This window comes from Citrus sinensis, chromosome 1, assembly GCF_022201045.2.
Source record: "Citrus sinensis cultivar Valencia sweet orange chromosome 1, DVS_A1.0, whole genome shotgun sequence".
In the NCBI taxonomy this organism is placed as follows: domain Eukaryota; kingdom Viridiplantae; phylum Streptophyta; class Magnoliopsida; order Sapindales; family Rutaceae; genus Citrus; species Citrus sinensis.
The window spans coordinates 2,841,758-2,864,282 of record NC_068556.1 but is presented as its reverse complement, the minus strand read 5'-3'; the positions used below and the strand labels follow the sequence as shown (position 1 = coordinate 2,864,282).

Sequence of the window (22,525 nt, the reverse complement as noted above, 5' to 3'; positions counted from 1 at the left end):
TTGAATTTAAGCGAGTAAGAAAGAGTAATAACCTTTAGGTTCTTAGACTATTGATTTGTCTCAAGAACTATAATATTTTTAAATTTACATCAAATGGGTCCTGAACCTAGGTAACTCAAATGAAAGAAATAGGAACACTAAAAAAATAGGAACGCATCATAATTCATCAATAAACAGTCATTATGGGGACACATCAAAAGTTTTAATAATGAAGATTTATATTTTTTTTATTAGTGAATTCTCTCTATTTAAGCGAAGATTAATGAATTATAAAATCTATTTAAATTAATATATTATATTATCTTTATATCGATCTAAGTGAGTAAATTTTTCTAGTGATGGAAGAAGTTTAAATAGTTATTTTTAGAAAAGCTGAAATTTAACCATTTGTTGTTCAAGAAAAGTAAGAGTTTTATTGTTTATTGGGACAAATTTGGAGGTTATAATTATACAAATGGAAAACCTATGCCCTATTTCAGAAAATTTACAAATGTAAGTATCCATATGTTATTATCCTAAAATAGAGATATTAAAGATACTTTGAACAGTGAAAAAAAAAAGGGTACGTTCTTAGAAAAAAAAAAAAAATCAATCCTGTCTTTCCCCATTCGTCACAGCACAGCAGCAGCGAAGACATGGCCACTCAAAATCTCTTGTAATCGAAAACCGCACACACAGAAAAATGCTTTTTTCTCAGCTTCCAAGACTCAACTTTTCAATATTCGTAAAGCCACCCCTGTCTCTCCGCTCACACTTCACCCTCTTACCAAAACACAGGCTCAACTTCTCAGCGCTCAAATCCACACTCTCCACAACCGAACCGATACCCATATCCCACGCGGTAGAACCAGAACCAGAACCCCACGTGGCAATATCACTCGAAAAGCTATTTGTCCCGCCGGAAACAGAGGTCTCAATCGATGATTCGTCGTTGAGTACGAGAATATTGAAGGGTTCGAACATAGTGTTGAGTAAGTACGCAAGGGATGCTCAAGTTGCACAAGCTGAGTTCGTGAAGAGTAGTGTTAGGACTGAGGATTGCCCCTCTGATGGGTTGCCTGAATTTGCGCTGGTGGGCAGGTCTAATGTTGGCAAATCTTCGCTTCTTAATTCACTTGTTAGAAGGAAGAAGCTTGCTCTCACATCTAAGACACCTGGTATCAATCTTATTATTTTTCATTGCTTCACTACATTTGTTGCAAGTAATGTTCTGGTCTCCATATGCAGTATTTTAGTACAGTGGATGCATTTGATAAGTAATGGTTATTAGTAATTCAACCCCTTGGCCAAAGTTAGTGCTTTCAAGTGCTAATCAAATTGTTACAATTCCCAGCTGACTTTTGTGTGTCAATCATACCGTTGATGACTGCAATCTTTGAAGCAGATGATTCAGCATCTATTTGTGTTCTTGGTTGTATGCATTAAATGTTAAGACTTATACGATTTATACCAATTACCCTTAAATGCATTAACCTGCCTTTAAAATTCAGGCCAAGAATCGTAAACTGCTGGAATATTGCTTGTGTTCCTAAAATCTTATCTCTGTTGTGAAAATTAATTTGAATTTTGTTGCTCTTTCGCTGATATTGGAGTATCTAAATTACAGTTCTGCTTTTTAAGTCCGTTGGTAGACCTTCAATTGAACATCCTTTTCCTTCATTGTTTTGTAGGGAAAACACAATGCATCAATCATTTTCGGATAAATGATAGTTGGTACTTGGTGGATTTGCCTGGATATGGGTATGATTTATAAACTTTTTATGGTTGCATCATTTATTTTGAGCTAGGATTAATTGGTTTCTTTCTGCTTGTGCTTGTGCTGTTACTTAGTTCAAAATCTTATTTTCTAGTTATGAAACACCGGGAGACTATAAATTACTGTCTGTTCATTGTTTTCTAATTTCTTGCAACAAAATCAGTTTCTGATGTGGATATTGATTTTTATCATTTTAGGTTCTTTTATCAAATTCATCAATCTAGTTGGACTTATCTTGTTTTTCAACAATATTATAACTTTGGATTCTATAAGCACTTTTGATTGTTATGTGTTTATGCCTACACACACATTCATTTGTCAAAAAACTACACCAAATCTAGCCCCCTCTCTCTCCCACTTGCTGGATTTTTTTGCTTTCCAATGATATCTCAACTTGCAAGAAGCATGGTAGTTTAATGTGTTTATGTTTCTGCATGTTTTTCAAGAACAATAGAAAATCGAGCTCTCTCTCTCTCTATAATGTATGCTTATGACTTGCTGCATCTTATCCTTTGTTGTTGCTCACTTTCTTGCACCATCAATAGCAATAGCAGGGTTATTACACATATATTTGTTTAAGTTCACTAGGGAATGGACAGGCTCATCCCAAAGTCAGTATAGCTGAAACTAGCTTTTCTGGAACTTCACTTCTATTTTCCAATGAAATAGTTGAGTGCATTTTCGATTTTATTGCATTTCCGCATCAGGTATGCAGCTGCTCCTCGGGAACTTCGAACCGACTGGGACAAATTCACTAAAGACTATTTCCTTAATCGCTCAACTTTGGTCTCAGTGTTCCTTCTCATAGATGCTAGCATTCCTGCAAAACCTATTGATCTTGAATATGCTAGTTGGCTGGGACAGAATCAGGTAAAATGTTTTCTTCAATCAACCTGCTGATGATTATGTAGTTGTTAAACTTGTGGTATTCCAGAACGGCTTCTGTAACAAGTGGGAATAGGTTCTTTTTTCCTGATATATATTTATCCTCTTTTAGCAAAAGAGAGGGGAGGGTGAAGAGAAATGTCTAAAGTCATGGTGCCCATTAATGCTTAAACTGTATCTTCAGGGAATGCGTATGAACCTTAATATGTTTTCTTTTTTAATTTTTCCCAGATTCCAATGACATTAGTCTTCACCAAATGCGACAAGCGGAAGAAGAAAAAGAATGGAGGCAAAAGACCAGAAGAAAATCTGAACGATTTTCAAGAGCTGATACAAGGCTTCTTTCAGACAGCTCCACCGTGGATAATGACCAGCAGTGTTACCAATCAAGGTCGTGATGAGATACTACTGCACATGGCTCAGCTTCGGAACTACTGGCTCAAACACTGAGGAAAGTATGCACAGTCGATCTTCTGGTAGGTTTGGTTATCTTTTCTTGCCGCCTCTGGCTGACAATACTTTATCTAACTTTCAGTTTCTGGCATTTTATTCCCTCCTGCCCTTTGCAGGAAACTAAATAATCAAGTTGAGATTGTGTATAATTTTTTAGGACTTGAAAAGATTTCAACTCCTTGCCTTAGTCAAAGAAGGGAAACCACAAGGCGGAACATGACGGCCACAGTTGATTACATGAGAATCACCACCTCCAAATGTAACCATTTGTAATCGAAAAGGGTGTAGGTGGGTGCTGCATGACCTCAGTTTTTATGCTTTCTGTGCTCTGAAGTATAGAATCAAATGAGACCGTCGGATACTTGCTTTTTAATTCAGGATTTCTTCAATCAGCAGCTCAGTGTTACTGCCCCTTGGTTTGCTATCGTGTTCTTGTAGTATTCTAATTGGAGGAACTGAATGAAGAATCGAATCTGCATAAATGACTTCTAACGAGGCCTAAGAATCTGGGAGACATAAACATTACTAAACCGTCAGCCTGTGTATATTTAAATCTGCTTAACAGCAAAACCTTGCAAGTTAACAATACTCCCTCTCATTTCTCAAGGTCCATTGCATAGATTGACTTAACTAAGCATTGTCTTGAGCAATAGGCCTTGCCATTCAAGAGCTCTCAAGTCTTGGGCAACATAAACCACCAACACCGTTAACTAAAAACCATTTATTTTCGTCTGACTTCACTTTTCCTTTCCTTTGCTATTGAAGAAAAAGGGACTCGGTGTTATGGAGAGACCCGACAAATAGATGTGTCATTTACATATTCAAGGCTGGAAACTCTTAACAAATCAAAAACAAGGATCTATGATATTGATTTACCTTAGAATAATAAAAGAGAGGATTAAAAAATGAATTCAGTAAAAATAATAACTCTCCAATATTTAAAACTTGCGAATGATAATAAGTAACACTTTGTGAACCAAAATTCTTGTTTGCAAACATACAAATAACAAGATAAAACAGACTATCATTTCCTTCATAAGCTTAAGAAGATGCAGCCACATTCTTCTTCCTTGGAGCTGCTTCAGTACCTAACGCAACACAAAAACAACACATCATCGCCAATTCAAAACAAAAGGACACTCAAAAACTGAATGGCAAAATCCAATACAATATCAAGTTACCTTCTCTGAAGTTACTCTTGAACCTGCGTGGCACATGACGAAGGTACCTCATGCGTCCGGTTCCAGTGGTCTTTCGGCGGATGGCCTTCACACTCCAGTTATCTGAAAATTAAATTAAAAACAAGAAAAGTATTCATCCTAATATCAGACACGCCCAAATAACAGATCATGCTAATGCATATACAATTTGCTCAAAGACAGGACTGTCGCATAACAAAGGAAATATTACCAACCACGGCAATCTTTGGTTAGCATATAAACTCAATGAATTGATTCCAGCAAATATAATTCCAAAACGGGAATGCTAAAATCTCTAAAGATAGCTGAAAAGTTCATGGTCTACACATACAACAAGGTAGAAAACAACAAAATGATTGAGAATGTGAGAAATTAGTCTTTCCCTAGTGCTTAGCCTCCCCTGATCATCAAAGTTAATTACAATTAAGTTCCATTCGGGTTACAGGTAATATGCGGCAATGACATTACACACTAGTTTTTCCCTACACTTTCTCAGCAAATACCATAGCCACAGCCCTTTAATTATAGATTACCAAAAATTAAATGAAGATATAAGAACATAATTTAAATTAGTTTTTAACTGTTCTCAATTCCACAGCAACTAAAAAACTAAACAACAATAAATGAAACGTACATTTTCTAACACGGGCAGCGGGATAAGCGCAAGCGCTGCATCGGCTCTTCTGGATGTGGAAACTCCTGCGACCGCATCTCACGCACAGTGTGTGAGTCTTGTTCCTTCTCTTACCAAAGCTTCCGGTTCCTTTCCCCTTTTCACTCAAATCAAAAACCAACTCATCAATTTACATTATATTTCCCACAATTACTACCTACGCACATACAAATACATATTAACTTAACAGAAGAGATAATAGAGAAAAGTACCATTTCTTCTTCGGTTGCGGAAACAAATTAAAAAAAATAAAAATTCCTAGACCCTAATCTGCTGGCCTGGGAAGCTTTTATTGTAATTTCGTTTGGGTGTTCTTATATTGAAGATCTGAGTTAGGGTTTTTCTTTGGATCCTGTTGGGTCAGATTGGGTTGGTTATTCGGGTTTGGCCTAGGGCCAGTTAGAAATGGTTACCCAGGCGGGCTCTCTTTCTCGGGGTTCACTTAGTATTTTCTAAACTAAATATCTTGTTAATAAAAATAAGAAAATTATCATTCATATACCCTATAGATATTCTGTTATAAAAAATATTATAATACTTTGAGGGTGTATCAATCATCTACTCTAAATTAATAAAAACTATATGTCAATCACCAAACCGTTAGCTGCCGTTTGAAAGTTAACGGAATTATAGCGAATTGACGATTTTACCCTTGAAAAGTATCATGTGTATATCCTTAAATTCTTTTATTATTACTTGTATACTCTTAAATTATCATTTGTATCATATAAAAAGACTAAATCACCCCTCTGGTGTTATCATATTTAAACGGCAAGTAACGGTTTGGTGGACGACAAATACATTTTGTCAACTTAGAGTGGACGATTGACACACCCTCAAAGTGTTGTAATATTTTTTATAGGGCATACAAATGATAATTTCCCATAAAAATAATATGATGATTCAAATAAGATAGCTAAAACATATTTGAGTTATACGAATTTGATTAATGAAGTAACGAATAACAAAAGCCTATTGCATAAAACACGGGATCTATTTAATATTTATGATTACCCAAAGATGAAAAAAATAATTTTAGGTTGTGTTTATTTCTTTTTCATTAAATTTGAAAAAGCCTGAATTTACCTGAAATTTGGATTTGTCTAAATAATATTTAAATGGTATTTATTTTTTCTTTTTTTGACATATGAACAGAAAAATCTAAAAGCTAGTATTTTAATATAAAATCCTTTTTTAAGTGTGTATATATTTGTTCATTACAATTTAAAATTTTAATAATTTAATTAATTAATTAATAATTTTAGGTCATGTTTATTTCTTTTTCCTTAAATTTAAGCATGAATTTACCTGAAATTTGGATTTATCTGAATGCAAATATCTAAATGGTATTTGTTTTTCTTTTTTTGACATATGAATAGAAAAAACTAAAAGCTAGTATTTTGATATAAAATCCTTTATAGTGTGTATATACAAATTGGCCAAATTGAATTTTGAAACAAAAAATCAACTTTGATGGGCATTGAATTCAGTGCCCAAAAAGAAAAGTTTGATTTTTATTGTTTGTTTTTTGAAAGCAAAGTTGGATTTTTGTTATTGAGTCGATACATATAATCCGGGTGGCTTACGGTGAAGTGAATTCTTCGATATATATATGGAACAGTTGGTGTTGGATTATTGTTCAATAAGAATTGCGGTTAACATTGTGTGTGTGTGTGTGTGTCAACTTTTATTTTAAAGTCAATACTATTTTTTTTATTCATTGTAATGTACATAATTTGATTTCTTCAATATTTTGGTTTAGTTAATGTTACCATGTGAATTAAATTTAAAACAATTAAAAAAATAACTTTAATGATAATACAAAAATATTAGGTTGACTGGAATATACAATTAAATATTACAACTTTATTTTTTTAGGATTTATATGTTTTTTTAGATACACTTTTATTGTTTTGATTATATGAATTTTGACGTATGATAAATAAATTTAAAAAAAAAACATATTTCTGGTTAGTATCATTTCTCCTATCTTGAAACTCATCATCATCATAAAAGTCAAAAAATAAAATTATGAAAATCCATTTTTTACTTCATTTTTGTTTTCTTGTTTTTATAGGGTTTGAATTTTTCTATTTTATGTTTTTTTCTGTTGTTGAATCTGAATACAAATGTATTGATCATGGTACCATAATTATTGAGTTTGGTTAATTAAAGGAGTAAAGAAGGCTATTTAATTACTTTAGAAAGACCTGATAATTCAAGAGATTGTGAGGTAGAAAGGAAAGCACGAACGAGAGAGGGAAAAAAATTAAATAAGGTAATTTTAGAAATACATAGAATTGCTTAAGAAGTGAGGGCTACTGAAATCTATTAGGGGGCTTCATAAATAAAAATGGGGCATATCAGAAACTCTTGTGGGGGCATAAAGGAACAATGTAAAAAATAAAATGACATGATTTATACATAATTAGCCCAACAATGACTCGGAGGTCTTCTAAATTTTTAAATGAGAGTGTGGATTTCAGCCTTCACCTCAATCGGTCAAAATTCCGAGTACGCCTTTTGACACGCCCTCAAAGTGAAAATTCCTCTTAAGACTCCTCTTTAAATTAAATTACTTAAATCAATTTATTTTTTATTTTGAATAAAATTTTGATTAAATATTTAGATAAATTATTCTTTTAACAAATTTTTTACATCTGCTCCATTTCAATTTATATTTTAAATTTTAATTGAAAAGTACTTTTTTGAAAATTTAGGGTTATAAAAAATAGAAATCATATAATACAAAGAAAAAAATTTAAAATAAATATTTTAGGATTTATACGTAATTTAAAAAGAAATATTTTTTGGCGTAAATTTTTATGGGAGGACTGTTAGTTTTAATATATAAAATTATATCTTATCAATTAAATTGTGGGTGTTGTAAGAAATGACATTCCAAAGGGGGTTATAAGGATTTTAGAAGGGTGTTAAAAGCTCTACTCTTAAACTATGCCCAAACTTTCGAGGCCTGCAAGTATTTTACAAGTCTATTATGCACTCATAAATTTGACACATATAAGCCCAGGGATAGATGATGCAACTTAATTATGTGGGCTTAACGATGCAACTTAATTATTTGGGCGGGATCCATCTTCATTTTTTCAAGCATACGTCGTCATATTTGATTTTTTTTTTTTTGGGAGTAGTGTCAAATTTGAATTGAAAAAACTTAATTATGCTATTTTCGCCTTATTGTTGACAATTAAATTGAAGGCCCTGCGATATATAACATGAGCGTTAGAGGTTCTCGCCAATAAAGCATTGATGCTCTTGATATTTTTTTTTTTCTATTTACAAGATAAATTTATGACAATCGATATTCACGTGAGGCGAAATAACTCTCGTGCTAGTTTGAAAATTTTGAAAAAGTAAGGTAAAAGGTTAAATGTTTTCAACACAACCCCCAACATTTTGAAGCTTTGACAACCCAATTAGTGTAGAAATTTTGTTTGAAGCTACAGAACTTTTCGGAGAATATTAAAATTGCAAGGATATTTTTTATTTCATTTTTATTGCAATTTTTTCTTTTATAATTATAATTTTCAACCTAAACTTCAAATTTTACATTACCAAAATCCTAACTTGCGATATAGTTCAGTAACCTCTAAATTGAAATCATTACTCTACCATTATTCAAGTCAATCACCAACAAAGGATAAAATACTGCTTTTATCCACTAGGAAAAACATGCTTGTTAATATAACCCCCCCCCCCCCCCCTCCCAACTACTTGGTTCTATCTTACTGTTTGATAACTTTACTTTGGAAACCACCCAATCCTGCATTCAAACTAGGCTAACTTAGAAAATGGATTTGACTCCTCCAATAAACAAAAGTGGTCCAAAAGATGATTTTGTTTGTACCTTCATTCAGTGGAATGAGTCAAATAAAATGATTCAAAGCTATATATACTACGGCTCTATTAGAAATAAATGATTCGTATCCAAACAGTCGTATTTTCTTTTGACTCGGATTACTATTTTCCAGTATCATCTCGTGGGCCCCTTGTCAAAAATTGCCTCCTCCACATTGGAGATATCTACAAAACTTGATCACGGTGTATGTATTTATTGATTCTTCTTATTATATCCATGAAAAAAAATACTTATAATATTAATTTTTTCTTTTAGATATAATTAAAATGAACGCCTTGGACATCGCAGCGGGGATAGCTCAGTTGGGAGAGCGTCAGACTGAAGATCTGAAGGCCGCGTGTTCGATCCACGCTCACCGCGTAATTGTTTTTCTTTCGAATTTTTTTCATTTTGGTGCATTGGGTTTCAATTTTCATCATCATCAAGCATTCGAGCCCCTGAGTTTTTTCAACTTTATCGTATTTGACTATTTTAAATAAAATATAGAGTGAGTGAATCCTGCACTTACATCTAAAACAAAATTTCCTCTTTATTTTTTGTGTCCATGTAAATACATTTTCATATTTTGATGGCATACGTACACCAAGATCATATATTTGTAAGTGTCTACTACTAAGGAAATTAATTACAGCCTTCGAGACTTTTGACAAAAGATATTTCAAATATTACAAGCCAAACCAACATTTTTAAATTTTATATATATTCAAAACTTCAACTTTCTAACTTTCAGGGGATCACGCATGGATCACACATTTGTAGTTGCCTGCAAAGAAGGAAAAATTAATGGCTTTTGATAAAAGATATCTTTATGCATTACAAGCAAATCCAGCTTTTCAGTTCTCAAACAAAAAAGAGAATCCAAATGTAAAAGAAACAGATGAAAAAAAATAAAAGTAGCAGAATCCACCATTAGCTACAAAAGAGCATGCAAGGAAACGTCCAAATTCATTTGATTTTGTAATCTTCATTCCATTGACTTTCATGAAATTTTTAGAGATTTGGTGTCAGCCTACGCTAAGAACTAGAATGTTAAAATCACCCTCAGCACAATCTTTGTTTTATTTGCTTTGAAAGAAACTTAAGATAGTAATTAATTAAAGAATGTTAATTAATATTCTCCTTCCCCATTACTTGGAAGCTTGTGAGCATCTCGTCTTAGACTCTTACTACTCATTCATAGTAAAATTTGAATTAGAGAAAAAAAGAGTCAAAAAGACAAGGGAAAAAAATTGACTTTCCAACGAGAATGGTCCTCAAGGTTTCCAAAATCCTGCTTGTTTCTGACCAATATATTAGTGCTGGCAAAGTGGGCAAGAACATGCAATGATGCCCTAATTAAAAAGGGCAAAATCTGGTTGGTGCGAGTGAGTGAGTGAGTGATCAGTAAGTGATTGATTGATTTTTTTTTCTCAAATGAAAGATTACGAATCCACTCAAAACCCAGAGATTCTTGAAAAGAAGAGAAAGTGGTTAGAAAAAAGTTGAAACTTCCAAGTGGGTTGGATGCATGCTTGCAAACCACCAAGCAAATTATATTACACAGGCATAGAGAAAGATTTTGTGAGGATTGGATTGAATGAGACATAAAGATTGGGACAAAGGAAAGAGATTAATTTGGGAAAATTAAATATAAAAAAATTATCCCAAATGAGACGATTTAGATTGTAATATGATCATCTTGTGTAAATTGTGCATAGGGATGATAATTGTGTTCGCAAACTCGTAAATTCATCCAAATCTGTCCATTGCGGATAATTTTGTGGGTTGCGGGCGGATTTAGTATTATAAATTGAAACTTGTAATTGGATGCGGATGGGTTTTGTATTAGCCCAATATTCGGTGGATACCCGCATGAATATCTGCTAAACCCGTAATTTTTTTTAAATACTTTTAATTTAATTTTACACAAAAAAAATTTAATCTAAAAAACATATAAGGAAAATAATACAATTATACAAAGTGCCAAATAATTAAAGTGTTTTTGTATGAACTATTTTTCTTTAACTTAGTGCATGAATTATTTCATTATTATTATTTTTTTAGATTAATATTTGAAAAGTATTATTTTTTGAAAAATATTAATCTTAATCATTATTGTAAGCATCATGTTGGATGAGTGCTAATGATGGTGAATGAAATGAAGATCTTTTCTTGGAGCTTGTATTGAACAATAATATGAAATGTAATTATTATTTTTAGATACTAGTTTGTAGTTTTTTTTAATGGATTTGTGTATTTTATACTTAAATTTGAGAATTTATGTAGGATTGATGTTGAAATTTTAATTTTTCATTTACATTGGTTAAATTTAAAATTTAGTATGTTATGTGGAATTTGAGATTATTATTGTAAATTTATATATTGAACATTTGTGATTTTAAACGTATAAACGAGCAAAAAATTTGTTGGATACTATTGTGGGTTTGGTAATTGTCAAAATCTGCAGCGGGTGGGTTTGCTTAAAAAAATTAAAACTTACCGCGGGTTACGGGTGGGTTTGGTAATTTCAATTTTGTGTGAGTTTGAGTTTGGTAATGACAAATCATCTGCGAGCGGTACCCATTACCATTCCTAATTGTGCAGTTTGACGAAATAGCTTTAAACACTTGTATAACTTTTAAACTGAATAATGTAAGGGCAGAGATACTATTTATATGTTTTTATTACCGATAAAGAAGTGCATCTTTGTAGACTCACCGCAAAGAAATCAAAATCACACACTAATTAGGTTTAGCTTCATTTTGAAATCGATGTAGGGTTTGCAGAAAGAAATTAATGTCATCGTCATGTTTTCAGAGAGATTATTATTTTTTAAAAAAAAATTTGTGTATGTGTGACTGTGTGTGCATGCGTAAGTAGAAATATTGGTGCATTAATTATTAATTATGTTTTTAACATGCTTTTACGAAAACAATGGGAGAAATCATTATGAAACTTTAATTATTGATGAACAGAGAAAACAATTAGTGCATCGAGAAATTTTCTTCTTTTTTTTTTTAACACGTGCATTGATATTTGATCTGTGGACAAAGATACTTTCACTAACGCACTCAGAACACATGAGATGGGAGTTCTATCAGTCTTTTAACCAATTGAAACCACGTAAGAAATGATTTCATATCTCACCTTTGAAAAAAAATAAAAACACATCTTTTAACATATCTAGCAACTAGCAAAACCAAAAAAATTAGCAAACTCACAATTAGATTTTGATGGAGAAATCTATACCATAATATCTGACTTCACATAGGAGGGTAACCAAATTTTTTTAATTAGGAATATTCGAATGTGAGTATTAATATGATTTTGTCCTCAATAAGGATGTGATCCAGCTTATGATGCATTTACAGTTTACTAAACGGAATTCGAAATAAGAAATGGAAGTCAAAATAAATTATTTATTTTTGCAGTAGGAAATAAAATCATAATAAATTATATTACCATTGATTTGTTTACTTTGTCTTATAATTGGAATCAAAATGAATTAAATAGTTACATATTACTAAAAGATCTTAATTAACTATTGTCATAATTATTATTACAAATTATTATTATTAATAATTACTGTTAATAATAATCATCATCATCATCATCACAATCATAATAATAATAATAATAAAATTATTATTATTATAGCATTGATATTAATTAATTATAATAATTTTTTATCATCACTAATAATAATAATAGTCATCATCAGCAGCAACAACAGAAGATCAGAACGCGACGATTGTTGCTATTGGTGGTTCGATGTCTGCGATACTACAATTGATGCTTGTGACTGTTGCCACTACTACTTATGATGCGATGACCAGTGACCAACTATTGCGCCACAGGCAACGATCGATTACAACAAGGGAGCTTTTGGTAGTGACGAGTTTGTTTTTTATTTAAATTTTTATTTTTTTAAAATTTAAATGAGGGCATTTTTAGAATATCATAATTCTAATGGGGTAAAATCGTCAATTTCAAGAATGGGACACTGGTTCCCAACTCCTTCCTTGAGAATTAATCTCCTATTCCCCATTCCTAATTTCGAGTGAGTCTCATGATTTTTTTTTTTTATTTCGATCCCACTCTTATTTGTGAAATAAATGCTGCTAATAATTCTGATTTCAAATTTCGATTTTCTAAAATTCCTGACTCAAAAAGTAAATGCGCCATTATTTTAATCGGATGGAATTGTCAAAGCTTGACAATTAAGATATGGGTATCTCCTACAATCAAACTAATTTTGCAAAGCTCATCATGAATAAAACCATTTATGCTATGAAAACATAAATTGTTGCATTCTTACCATGAGTATATTTGTAGAACATATATATCGCTTTAATAATGTACATAACCTTTTTTTAGTATAAGCATAAAGCCAATTTTCACCGTCACTTCCTATCTGTTTTTGAAATTTTCGTAACATATAGCTTATATTAGGTAGTTCAAGGCCCACCACCCATACTCAACTTCTGAAAAGTTCCAAATAGACGTTAGATTCCGAATCTTCAATTCTGATTTTGCTAGCGAAATTTACTCTGAAAATAATTGAGTAGGACTGTGACATATTAAAAGTTCACAACAAAGCAGCTATACAATTTATTTAAAATTTTCATCGTGATTGTAATTATTTATTTTCATATACTTGATCATATTGTGTTTGATTCCCTCCCCTCCCCACCTTTCATTGTGATATTAATTATTATAATCTTTCTTCATTTGTTGTATTTGAGAATCACATGCATATTAATTAATTATACTTATTAATTAAGGCAAATTGGACCATTATGGCGTACGGTGAATGCAACCATGCAAATATATATACATATATTCTCGACAGACATTCGAGGAATATTAATCATAATCATCATTTGATAGATTTGGACTTTCGATAAGGTGATCATTGGGTGACTACTAACAAATAAATAAATCCCCACCATTTGATTTTGATAATCTGATGTTGATTTTTGCCAGCAAAATTATTCTAAATTTAATAAAGCCTACACAGAATGGTCCATATGTATAGCAATCAAAGCCGTTAGAATAATCAATTTTATGGACCACTGATAATTAATAAATGCTTATTTCGTAACATCATAATTGAATGGATGGTCCTGATTTATCATCCACCATGTGCTCAATACGTGTACGTATACGTGAGAGCAAGTTTTGATAAAAACATATCAACAATTTGTGGATCACATACAATACACATTTTGAATATCTGAAGACCACTATTTATTTATATCCACTTATTTAAAAAAAAAAATTAAAGCTTTTAGTTTGATAATCATCTAAGCAATAACTTGCTTTTAATTGGTTCATAAACCTGATACAACTTTTTCCTTTTTCTTGGTCTTTAATTATACATTTTTGGACAAAAACTTCTGTAATAAATCTTCATCCACGCGGAGAGAAGAACAATAAAAAGAAGAAACCCTAATTTTGCTTGGCAAAAAAGTAAATGATCATGAAGATAATTTTAAACCGTTTTTACCAATAATGTGGATCCTACATACATTTTGACCAATTTAGGAGAGAATATGATCCTCTCATAATCTGAGCATTTCTGATCTTTTAAAACTTTTACAAATCTTATGTCACATGCATTTTAATGTTACCGTATAATTAAGATTTAACTATTTTTACCTTTTAATTTATTAACCAACAATCACGCTAATAGAATTTACTCAAAAGAAAATCATATCAGGAGAGGATCTTGATCCCTTTAGGAGCATAATTTTTCAAAAAAAAAGGCAATTACTCAACATTAACTTGGGCTATATAGAAGCTCTAGTTGTCGAGAGAAATTTGATAGGTGTTCTGTGAATGCAACTCATTATCGAGTAAAAGTTATTTATCCTCGTCCTTAAAATTTATTTTTTAGTAATTTTACTATTGAAATCAAGTGGTTGTAATTGCTTAACAAATATTTAATAAGAGTAATATGGCTACAAATTTTTGTACACTTTTTTTTGTACAAACTGATGTGACATGATTAAATTGGTTGGATTAAATATCTTATGATCCACATTATTTATTTTTATTATTTTGTATTTTTATTCAATCAATGAGTTATATCACCACTCTTTAACAAATACTTTGGTATCTAAATTGTGGAAAAAATAAAATAAAATAAAACAAACTGAGCAAGAGGATTAGTATGTTTTGGAATGATAAGTAGAGAGATGCTATATATTTTTGAATTGAGAGTGGTAGCTAAGGCCAACGTTTATGGTTGAAAGATTTTAAAGTGTAGGAAGAAAGTTGTTGATACATTATATCATTATATTGGAACCAACTAATGACTCTTTTTTTTTCCCTAATTAAAGCAACAAAAGACTTATTTTAAAGGCGAAGAATCTCAACGGAATAGTCAGATTCTGACATAGCTTGCAATATCCTCATCAAATTATGGAAACTTTTTTGTATTCAAATTCATGCAACACATGAGCTTCTCTAATGAATATCTTCATAGCCTTGAAGATAGAGTTGCACTATTGGACTCCTTCAAAATTCTTCTAAAAACTCCTTTTTTTAATAATGCTAAATTTAATGTCAAAAATACTCTTATTTCTAAATAAACACATTTAATTTGTGAATTTTTTAATTTTCTATTATTTTCTCGCTCCTCACAAACAAACTTTTATGGGTGATAAACTTCTTGAAAAAAATCAATTAATTAAATAAAATATATGTAAGATTATGATGTAAAAAGTTTTATTATGAGCCTTAAAAAAAGGCAGATCATTTTATCAGAATATGTTTTATTTATTATCAATAGATTGTCTTAGTAATTGAAGAAACTTTTATAGAGAATTTGAGAAAAAAATTACATGTGCGAGTTTGATAGTAGAGAAAATACAAGAATTTTATTATTTTTTGTAAAAGAGAAAATACAAGTTTGAAATGAGATAATATAGATGTGAGATATATTAAAATATTTATTCTTAAATATAATTATAACAAAAGTGGGGTTTTAAAAGGATTTTGGAAGGGTGACAATCGTCTAACTCTTTAAGATATATTAGCCATAAATTTTGCCATACCAAAGTGGAGCATTACGGTTAAGAATTAAAAATAAAGCTGATTTAGGCCGGTTTATAGCTGTAGTTAAAAGGGGCCCTCATGGGATTAGCTTTTATATGAATCCAAATAAATAAGTCAAGCAAATACACATAAATTGGAGCGAGCACAGTCGGTTGGACACTCATAAGATCTTTTTACTATTTGTATAATTGCAAAGGGAAAAAAAAAGAAAAAAGAAAAAAGGGAGGCAAAAAGCTGAGACTGAAGAGAAGAGAGAAAGGACAGTTGATGGCAATAAAGGCCCAAATGGGTCCATTAAAGATGGCCATTTGGGATCTCATGGGCCACACAGAACTTCTCTTTTACTTGCCTTAATTGGATTTTGCGTTACAGAGATGATCTCGAGGAAAATTGGAAAAAACAAATTTTTGAAATTTTGATTTATTTTCTTACTCATTGCTTGCTCTCTCACTAGCTCATGATGAAGGCAGTGAAATGTCATAGTTCTTTAGACCAAGGTTAGATTTTCTTTCAGAATAAAACCCCACCACCTGCAATCTTGAGAAACCCTAACCCACCCTTCCATGTAATTAATTGTATGCATTTTGTTGTCTAGTCAAGATCATTTCATTCAACAGCATATTTTATACTTGCATGCATGCAAATATATTAATGTTACCGTCCGAACAATTTCACAAGTGTGCTACTACTCTTTATGCCACCTAAATGAGGATGAAGAAACTTAATTAACTATTTAGAAGTGTAGTATTACTCCTTGTGAATTATGATGTACATAGTTTTGAGAACCATTGGGTTCACAATTAATTCAAAAGGATATATTTTAAATGCAAGAGTTACTTATAACTACAAACAACCTTCATGGAATAATTTTCAAATAAATATCACATTACTAAATCTCATATTTTTAGAAAATTGGAATTTTAACTATCCTCAAATGATAGTTTGATTAGTTGGTCTCTTGCTGTAGAAGTAAAACAGTAAAATTCAAATTTAAGTACATTTGATTTGAGGGTGGTGTGGAGTGAGAACAGTAATTACCAACAAGAAAAGAAAAGAAAAAGAAAATAAAGAATTTTAATTCTACACTTTGTCCGGCAAGGTCATGGACCATGGAACTTCTTGAAGTCAAAAACAAGGTAATACGCGCTACGTTTTGCTTCTTATTTTTCTGCAAAAGCACTGCCTTTAAGAGCGTGAATGATTCATCCTTGCAAAAAGCTGGCCTTTTTTTTTTTTTTGAAAAAAAAAATTTACACAACACTTATTTTTCTAGTACCTTGTATTTTATTTCTAAATTTAATCTACAATTTTGGGTTTCTTTTTGCATTATAGATATATGTTATTACTAATTTGTCAAGGTCAATTAAAGTCCAAGTGGATCCTTGAATAATTCAACTTTTCAGGTTGAAAAACAGGACTCCAATACCTTTATCTTTATGTGGTCAGGAGAAGTAACTTTATGTTATTATTATTATAATTAGTTATTGAAAAGACTACAATGAACATCACATCTGCTTGCCTATTTCAAACCATATTTACCCACAAAAGCAAAATTGATTGCCTAGTTCTTATTTGCTCAAGCCATTTGCCCATATGGGTTAGCCAAAATAAGGGCAATTAATCCCAGCCACCTTGTTAGACCAAACAAGAATCTAATCACTTTGAGTAATGATAGTATACATTGCCTTTCCTCGATGATTCCCCGGTGATTTCCCTTGGTTCTGGTTTTGATATACCTTCCTCGATGATTCTCCTTGGTTGTAGTTTTGTTGGCTGGCAGATTGAGTTCAAGCTTAGTTAGTCGCATTTTATTAATTCCTTTAATGGTTTCAGTCTTGCCAGACAACAGACGAGGATTAAACTTAACGGGATCGTGGATTGACCCATGCTCCATCAAGATTTCACATTTTTCTTCCTCTTTTTTTTTTTTTTTTTGAAACGTCAAGAGTTCACATTAATTTGACTACTTTTTAATTAAGACAGTTATGTATTGTTAAAGAATTTTAATCACGCCCAAATTCTTAAAAGTAAAAATATAAAAGAAATAATAAAATAGTATAATGAAACTAATCACACAATATAAGAATTTATATGAAAATCTCCGATATTAGAGAAAAACTACGATCACCAAAGACGATGAGAGAAAATTCCACTATCTAAAAAATTATTACGATCACTCTAATAATTTGTCTTATACTCAAAACCCAATAACACTCAACTCTTAATAGACCTACCATTTCTCTCAAATTGGAAACTGTTTAGTTGTGTTATACAACAAGTGAACCCAACCTCCTTATATATAATAATTATTTGTTATAGGAAAAGTATTCATTTCCTTATAGAAATTATATTTCTCCTTGAATAGATAAAGACCCTAAATTATATTTCTCCTTGAATAGGTAAAGTGTCGAAGAAGAAATTAGTATTTCTTAAATAGGAGTCTTCCTAGATAAAATAACTACTACTAATAGGAAATATCCTAATTTAGGTTTTATAAATTCTCATTGAAAAAGGGGGACATATTTTCTAACATGTATCACAATGCATGGTGTTTAAAAATAAACCTTTAACTATATATACGTAGAAATATTATTTTGGTATACATATATTGATAATATTGATAATATTGATATGGTAAGTTTGAGCAAGCAATTAGTAAGATTCTGTACAGTTTTAATGCACAGTACATAAAAACATGATGAAAAGTGGTGGTCCAAGCATCTAGTTGGAAGTGAAATCATTTCGATAGTGAAAATTGCATAAATTCACTAAAATGGAGTACAAGATCTTGCAAGATACACATATAGCCATAAAATTAGAAAAAAGTTGAACAGAATGAAACATAAATTCACAAAACCCAAATGGGAAATCAAAACAAGTCAGTGTGTAAGGATTTTCATTAGAAGTAGTCATTAATTTGATTCTCCTTCAAGTCAAACTTTGGAAAATTAACACAAAGCCAAAAAACCCTAAAATCTAAAAATCAAATTAACACAAAGCCAAAAAACCCTAAAATCTAAAAATCACTAGCTAGTTAGCCATACAATGCTAATTAATTAATTAAAAACATCAGAGAAAACATTAAAATTGCTCTACCCTCTCACATCATCATCATCATCCGTGTAACTAGGCTTAAACACAACCAGACCATCCTATTTTGCAAACCCTAGCTAGATTTCTCTCTTAATTTCTAAAAAGTCATAGCCCTAATTAAAATAAAACCGGTAAATGTACAACATGTACAAATATTGACTGTGAGGTCCCCCCATTGTTGTAATTGTATGCATTTCACTCTCAATTTCCTCCTTCCCGATGCCTGTTATCATAATGCATATCTTTCAATTATAAGGCTCTCTTCTTTTCTCAGCTACTTACTGATTAATTGGCGGAGCAGCTACCTTTGATACCAAAATTGAAGCTACATGGCACCATCAAAATCTTCCAACTGATCACCTAAATTATTAAGACTTCTTGCACTATACTTGTCAATTATATATGTATATAATAACTGATCTTTATATTAAGATGATGATCATGGTGATGATGAATGTGGCAACAACAGTGAGCGAGCAAAAGGTGCCTTAGCTTTCCAGCAACTCTCAATATCTTGCGCAATTCTCTTTGCATCCATTGCTACTCCAAGTAGTCCCCGTTTAGTGAACCCCACTGAATATAACCCACTTTCCCCTTTCCACCCATTCGGAAATGGCCTTCGAGGCAATCCATCCTTCCGGCTAAACATCTCACTCTCCTGTACGTTGTGTCAATCGAATTTTAATTAAACTTTTGCATTTTGCCTTCTTTTATAGACAATTAATCAAAAGAAATAAAAAAAGAAAGAAAGAAAAAGTACCTTTAGCCAAGAGGGTACATTGCTTCTGTAACCTGTTGCCAAAATGATAGCATCAAAGTTCTCACATCTCCCATTTACAAACTCAACGGCATAACGTTTGAGTCTCTTGATGCCCGGAAAGACCTTTAGGTTGAAAAAAAGAGAAAAGAAATTGGAAACAGTAATTAGAGACAGGGAAGAAAAGCAAAGGGTACGATTGTTTGTTCATGATTACATAATATAGCTAGGAGCCATCAAACACTTAGCTGCCAAAAGAGAAATGAAATTAAAAAGTTGAAAAGTAAGATATGTGATTTGATTTTATTGATGGGATTGGGATTGGGATTGGGATGGGATGAAATGATGATCAATGTAAAATAGTGTTGTAAAATGATCTGTACCCGAATGTGTCCACTTTTGATCTTGGCTAATGTACCAGCATCTAAAACGGGGGTCTTTCCAGAGAGATTTTTGAGTTGAAGGGGACCCAAAAGAGGGCGGTCCAATCCAAAACGAGCGGTGTCACCGAGCATAAGCCATGATACAACCAGCAGCAACTTATCGACAAGGCGCATGGGCAGCCACTTTAGCAACCACATGGACAGCCCGAAAGTTGATTTCCCCAGCATTTCTTGTGGCAGTACGTGCACCTGTAGATGTTCAGTCATCCAAATAAAAATTAAAAGCTACACACATTATGGGTTGTGGCCATGGCCAACGCCAAGCCTTGTTATGGGCAATTTACAAAAGGGAAGCAAATATAAAAATAATAAAAAGGAAAGATGCATGATCATGACAATGTGTGTATGTGCATATATGATCCTACGTTTCTGACCAATGCTGCTTGCGCATGCCTGGGAATCCCAAGAAAGTGTGAAGATCATCAAGAACTTTTTTTTCCCCTCATTTTGAATTCATTTTGATCTTCTGTAAAAAGGATCCTTTGGAACTTGAAGTCACAAGACAATTACTCTATCTTAGAAACTGTGTATAAAACAATTAAATAAATGAAAAACCTCACCCCTTTGATTTTTTTTTTTACTTTGTGTATTATTTTTAAAATGGATTTGTCAAAAGATATTCTCATATGGGTTTTCCCTTTTCTTGCTGATTTTTGAGACTTAAGTGTTTTCTTGTGAAACCAACTTTTTCCGATATTAAAAATCAAATAATTCCCAAAAAAAAGAAAAAAAAACTTTAATGAATGGATTTTTCTTTAATAGAAAGAGGAAGAAAAAGAGAGAGAGAGAGAAAATTTCTTACTGTATCTCTGACCACAAGTGAAGGCATGGCATCATGATTGCAAAGATCCAAACAAACTTCCATTCCTGAGTTGCCACAGCCTACAACCAAAACCCTTTTGCCTCTAAAATCTTCACCACTTTTATACAAACTTGTATGCCTTATGTCACCTCCAAATTCATCACTCCCTTCGATCTCAGGCACCACTGCCTCCGCATTCTCTCCGGTAGCCACCACCAGCCACCGACACCGGTACTCCATTTCCTCAACACCACACTTTTGCCCTCCTACAGTAGTCTTCACGCGCCAAAACCGAATCGTGGCATCATACTCAGCTTGTGACACCGTCTCATTGAACCGTGGCCTAATTTCAAATCTCTTAGCGTATGCTTCTAAGTAGTCAACAAATTGTTGCTTACTAGGGTAAGTTGGAAATTCACTAGGGAACCCCATAAGTGGAAGCTCACAAAATTGCTTTGGTAAGTGAAGACGCAAACGATCATATGTTTTGAGCTGCCATAAAGATGCTATGCAGTTAGATCTCTCTAGCAGTATGCTTGGTATTCCTCTTTCCTTGAGACACGCCGCCGTTGCTAGACCCGAAGGCCCTGCCCCGACGATCACCGGCCCCGGAACACATATACAACGTGGTGAAGATTTATTCATTTTCTCAATGAAAATAGGATCATGAGCTTGTTTGCCTTCTATTTCTCTCAAGCAGTCCATGAACATGAACAAAATGCAAAGGATGAAAAAAAATCCTATAGCTAGCTCTACAAGTACTAGCAAGAGGTATTTTGGGTTGAAAACATACACTTTGTAAGAATTTTCAAGAGAAAGAGCAAAGCTGAAGAGATCCCATGTCAGTTGAGAGATTAGGGCATATAAAAAGAGATTAATTTTCCTGAAATATTGGAGTGGATTAAGAGGGTCTTATCCACTAAGTGAGAATGAGTTATTCGGGTTTTTTTTTTTTTTTTCAAAGCTCTATGTGTGTTTAGCAATGGAGAGTAAACCGGAGGATGAGCAAAAATTGCGGGGCCAAATCAGCATTCAATACAAAGAGAGAGAATGAATGAAGAGAGAGTTGAATTAAGAGTGCGTGAGAGAGAGAGATGGTGATATGTCCCTATATATTCCTTTTGTTCGTAGAACAATTTATATGGAAGGCAAGCTCATTAACACTGGCTTGTACATATTTTTAAACCCAAACATATAATATTATTTAATAATAATTATATTAATTGAAAAACAAAGCAACACTCTATTTGCCATAAGAGAGATCTCATTGGGTGAGAATTAGAAAAGGAAGATATTTAAAAGGACTGTACTAGCTACTTTAAATAAATCCTTAATTTAAATAATCATAATTAGGATAAGTACTTCTCAAGATTTGTAGCTAATGTTAAATTGTCATTGGATAATTCAAGTGACATGCTGTGGCACGGTGGAGTGTGAACTGTAATCAAATTTTGTGTTTTACTTAGATACACTATTAATGGCTTTTAATTGAATTATAGTTGGGACTATTGGGGGATGTATTTTAATACTATGGGCTAAACGA

At 32.2% G+C, this 22,525-nt stretch overlaps 3 protein-coding genes and 1 non-coding gene across 5 annotated transcripts; 2 read left to right on the top strand and 2 right to left on the bottom strand.

Annotated features, from left to right (window-relative positions):
* The first annotated feature begins 560 nt into the window (after positions 1 to 560).
* On the top strand, positions 561 to 3,486 carry LOC102617760 (GTP-binding protein At2g22870). Of its 2 annotated transcripts, none has more exons than XM_006476084.4 (5): positions 561 to 1,157; positions 1,671 to 1,740; positions 2,464 to 2,626; positions 2,873 to 3,117; positions 3,252 to 3,486. In XM_006476084.4, exons 1-4 carry the CDS (start codon positions 683 to 685, stop codon positions 3,089 to 3,091), a joined length of 927 nt encoding a protein of 308 aa, XP_006476147.1. In that variant the 5' UTR covers positions 561 to 682; the 3' UTR covers positions 3,092 to 3,117; positions 3,252 to 3,486. The 2 variants fall into 2 exon arrangements, with proteins under 2 accessions (XP_006476147.1, XP_006476148.1); XM_006476085.4 differs by having other exon boundaries at positions 3,211 to 3,486.
* Positions 3,487 to 4,004: 518 nt separating this feature from the next.
* Positions 4,005 to 5,342, bottom strand: LOC102617479 (60S ribosomal protein L37-3). The gene is made up of 4 exons (XM_006476083.4): positions 5,179 to 5,342; positions 4,928 to 5,063; positions 4,276 to 4,377; positions 4,005 to 4,182 (listed from the first exon to the last, which is right to left on the bottom strand). Exons 1-4 carry the CDS (start codon positions 5,179 to 5,181, stop codon positions 4,136 to 4,138), a joined length of 288 nt encoding a protein of 95 aa, XP_006476146.1. The 5' UTR covers positions 5,182 to 5,342; the 3' UTR covers positions 4,005 to 4,135.
* Positions 5,343 to 9,133: 3,791 nt separating this feature from the next.
* On the top strand, positions 9,134 to 9,206 carry TRNAF-GAA (transfer RNA phenylalanine (anticodon GAA)). The gene has a single exon. It is a non-coding gene; the product is annotated as a tRNA-Phe (tRNA).
* A 9,491-nt stretch (positions 9,207 to 18,697) lies between these two features.
* On the bottom strand, positions 18,698 to 22,156 carry LOC102618240 (indole-3-pyruvate monooxygenase YUCCA6). Its single transcript, XM_006476086.4, has 4 exons — positions 20,983 to 22,156; positions 20,121 to 20,369; positions 19,741 to 19,863; positions 18,698 to 19,638 (listed from the first exon to the last, which is right to left on the bottom strand). The coding sequence occupies exons 1-4, from the start codon at positions 21,691 to 21,693 to the stop codon at positions 19,420 to 19,422; spliced, it is 1,302 nt and encodes a 433-aa protein (XP_006476149.2). The 5' UTR covers positions 21,694 to 22,156; the 3' UTR covers positions 18,698 to 19,419.
* Positions 22,157 to 22,525: the final 369 nt, after the last annotated feature.

Coding starts and splice junctions, on each gene's coding strand:
- LOC102617760 (XM_006476084.4), top strand. CDS start 683: ATGCTTTTTTCTCAGCTTCCAAGACTCAACTTTTCAATATTCGTAAAG. Junction 1,741..2,463: donor GTGGATTTGCCTGGATATGG/GTATGATTTATA, acceptor TTTCCGCATCAG/GTATGCAGCTGCTCCTCGGG. Junction 2,627..2,872: donor GTTGGCTGGGACAGAATCAG/GTAAAATGTTTT, acceptor AATTTTTCCCAG/ATTCCAATGACATTAGTCTT.
- LOC102617479 (XM_006476083.4), bottom strand. Junction 4,378..4,927: donor CGCTGCCCGTGTTAGAAAAT/GTACGTTTCATT, acceptor TTTAATTTTCAG/ATAACTGGAGTGTGAAGGCC. Junction 4,183..4,275: donor CAAGAGTAACTTCAGAGAAG/GTAACTTGATAT, acceptor GTGTTGCGTTAG/GTACTGAAGCAGCTCCAAGG.
- LOC102618240 (XM_006476086.4), bottom strand. CDS start 21,693: ATGTTCATGGACTGCTTGAGAGAAATAGAAGGCAAACAAGCTCATGAT. Junction 19,864..20,120: donor TCAAAAGTGGACACATTCGG/GTACAGATCATT, acceptor TTCAACCTAAAG/GTCTTTCCGGGCATCAAGAG. Junction 19,639..19,740: donor ATGTACCCTCTTGGCTAAAG/GTACTTTTTCTT, acceptor CACAACGTACAG/GAGAGTGAGATGTTTAGCCG.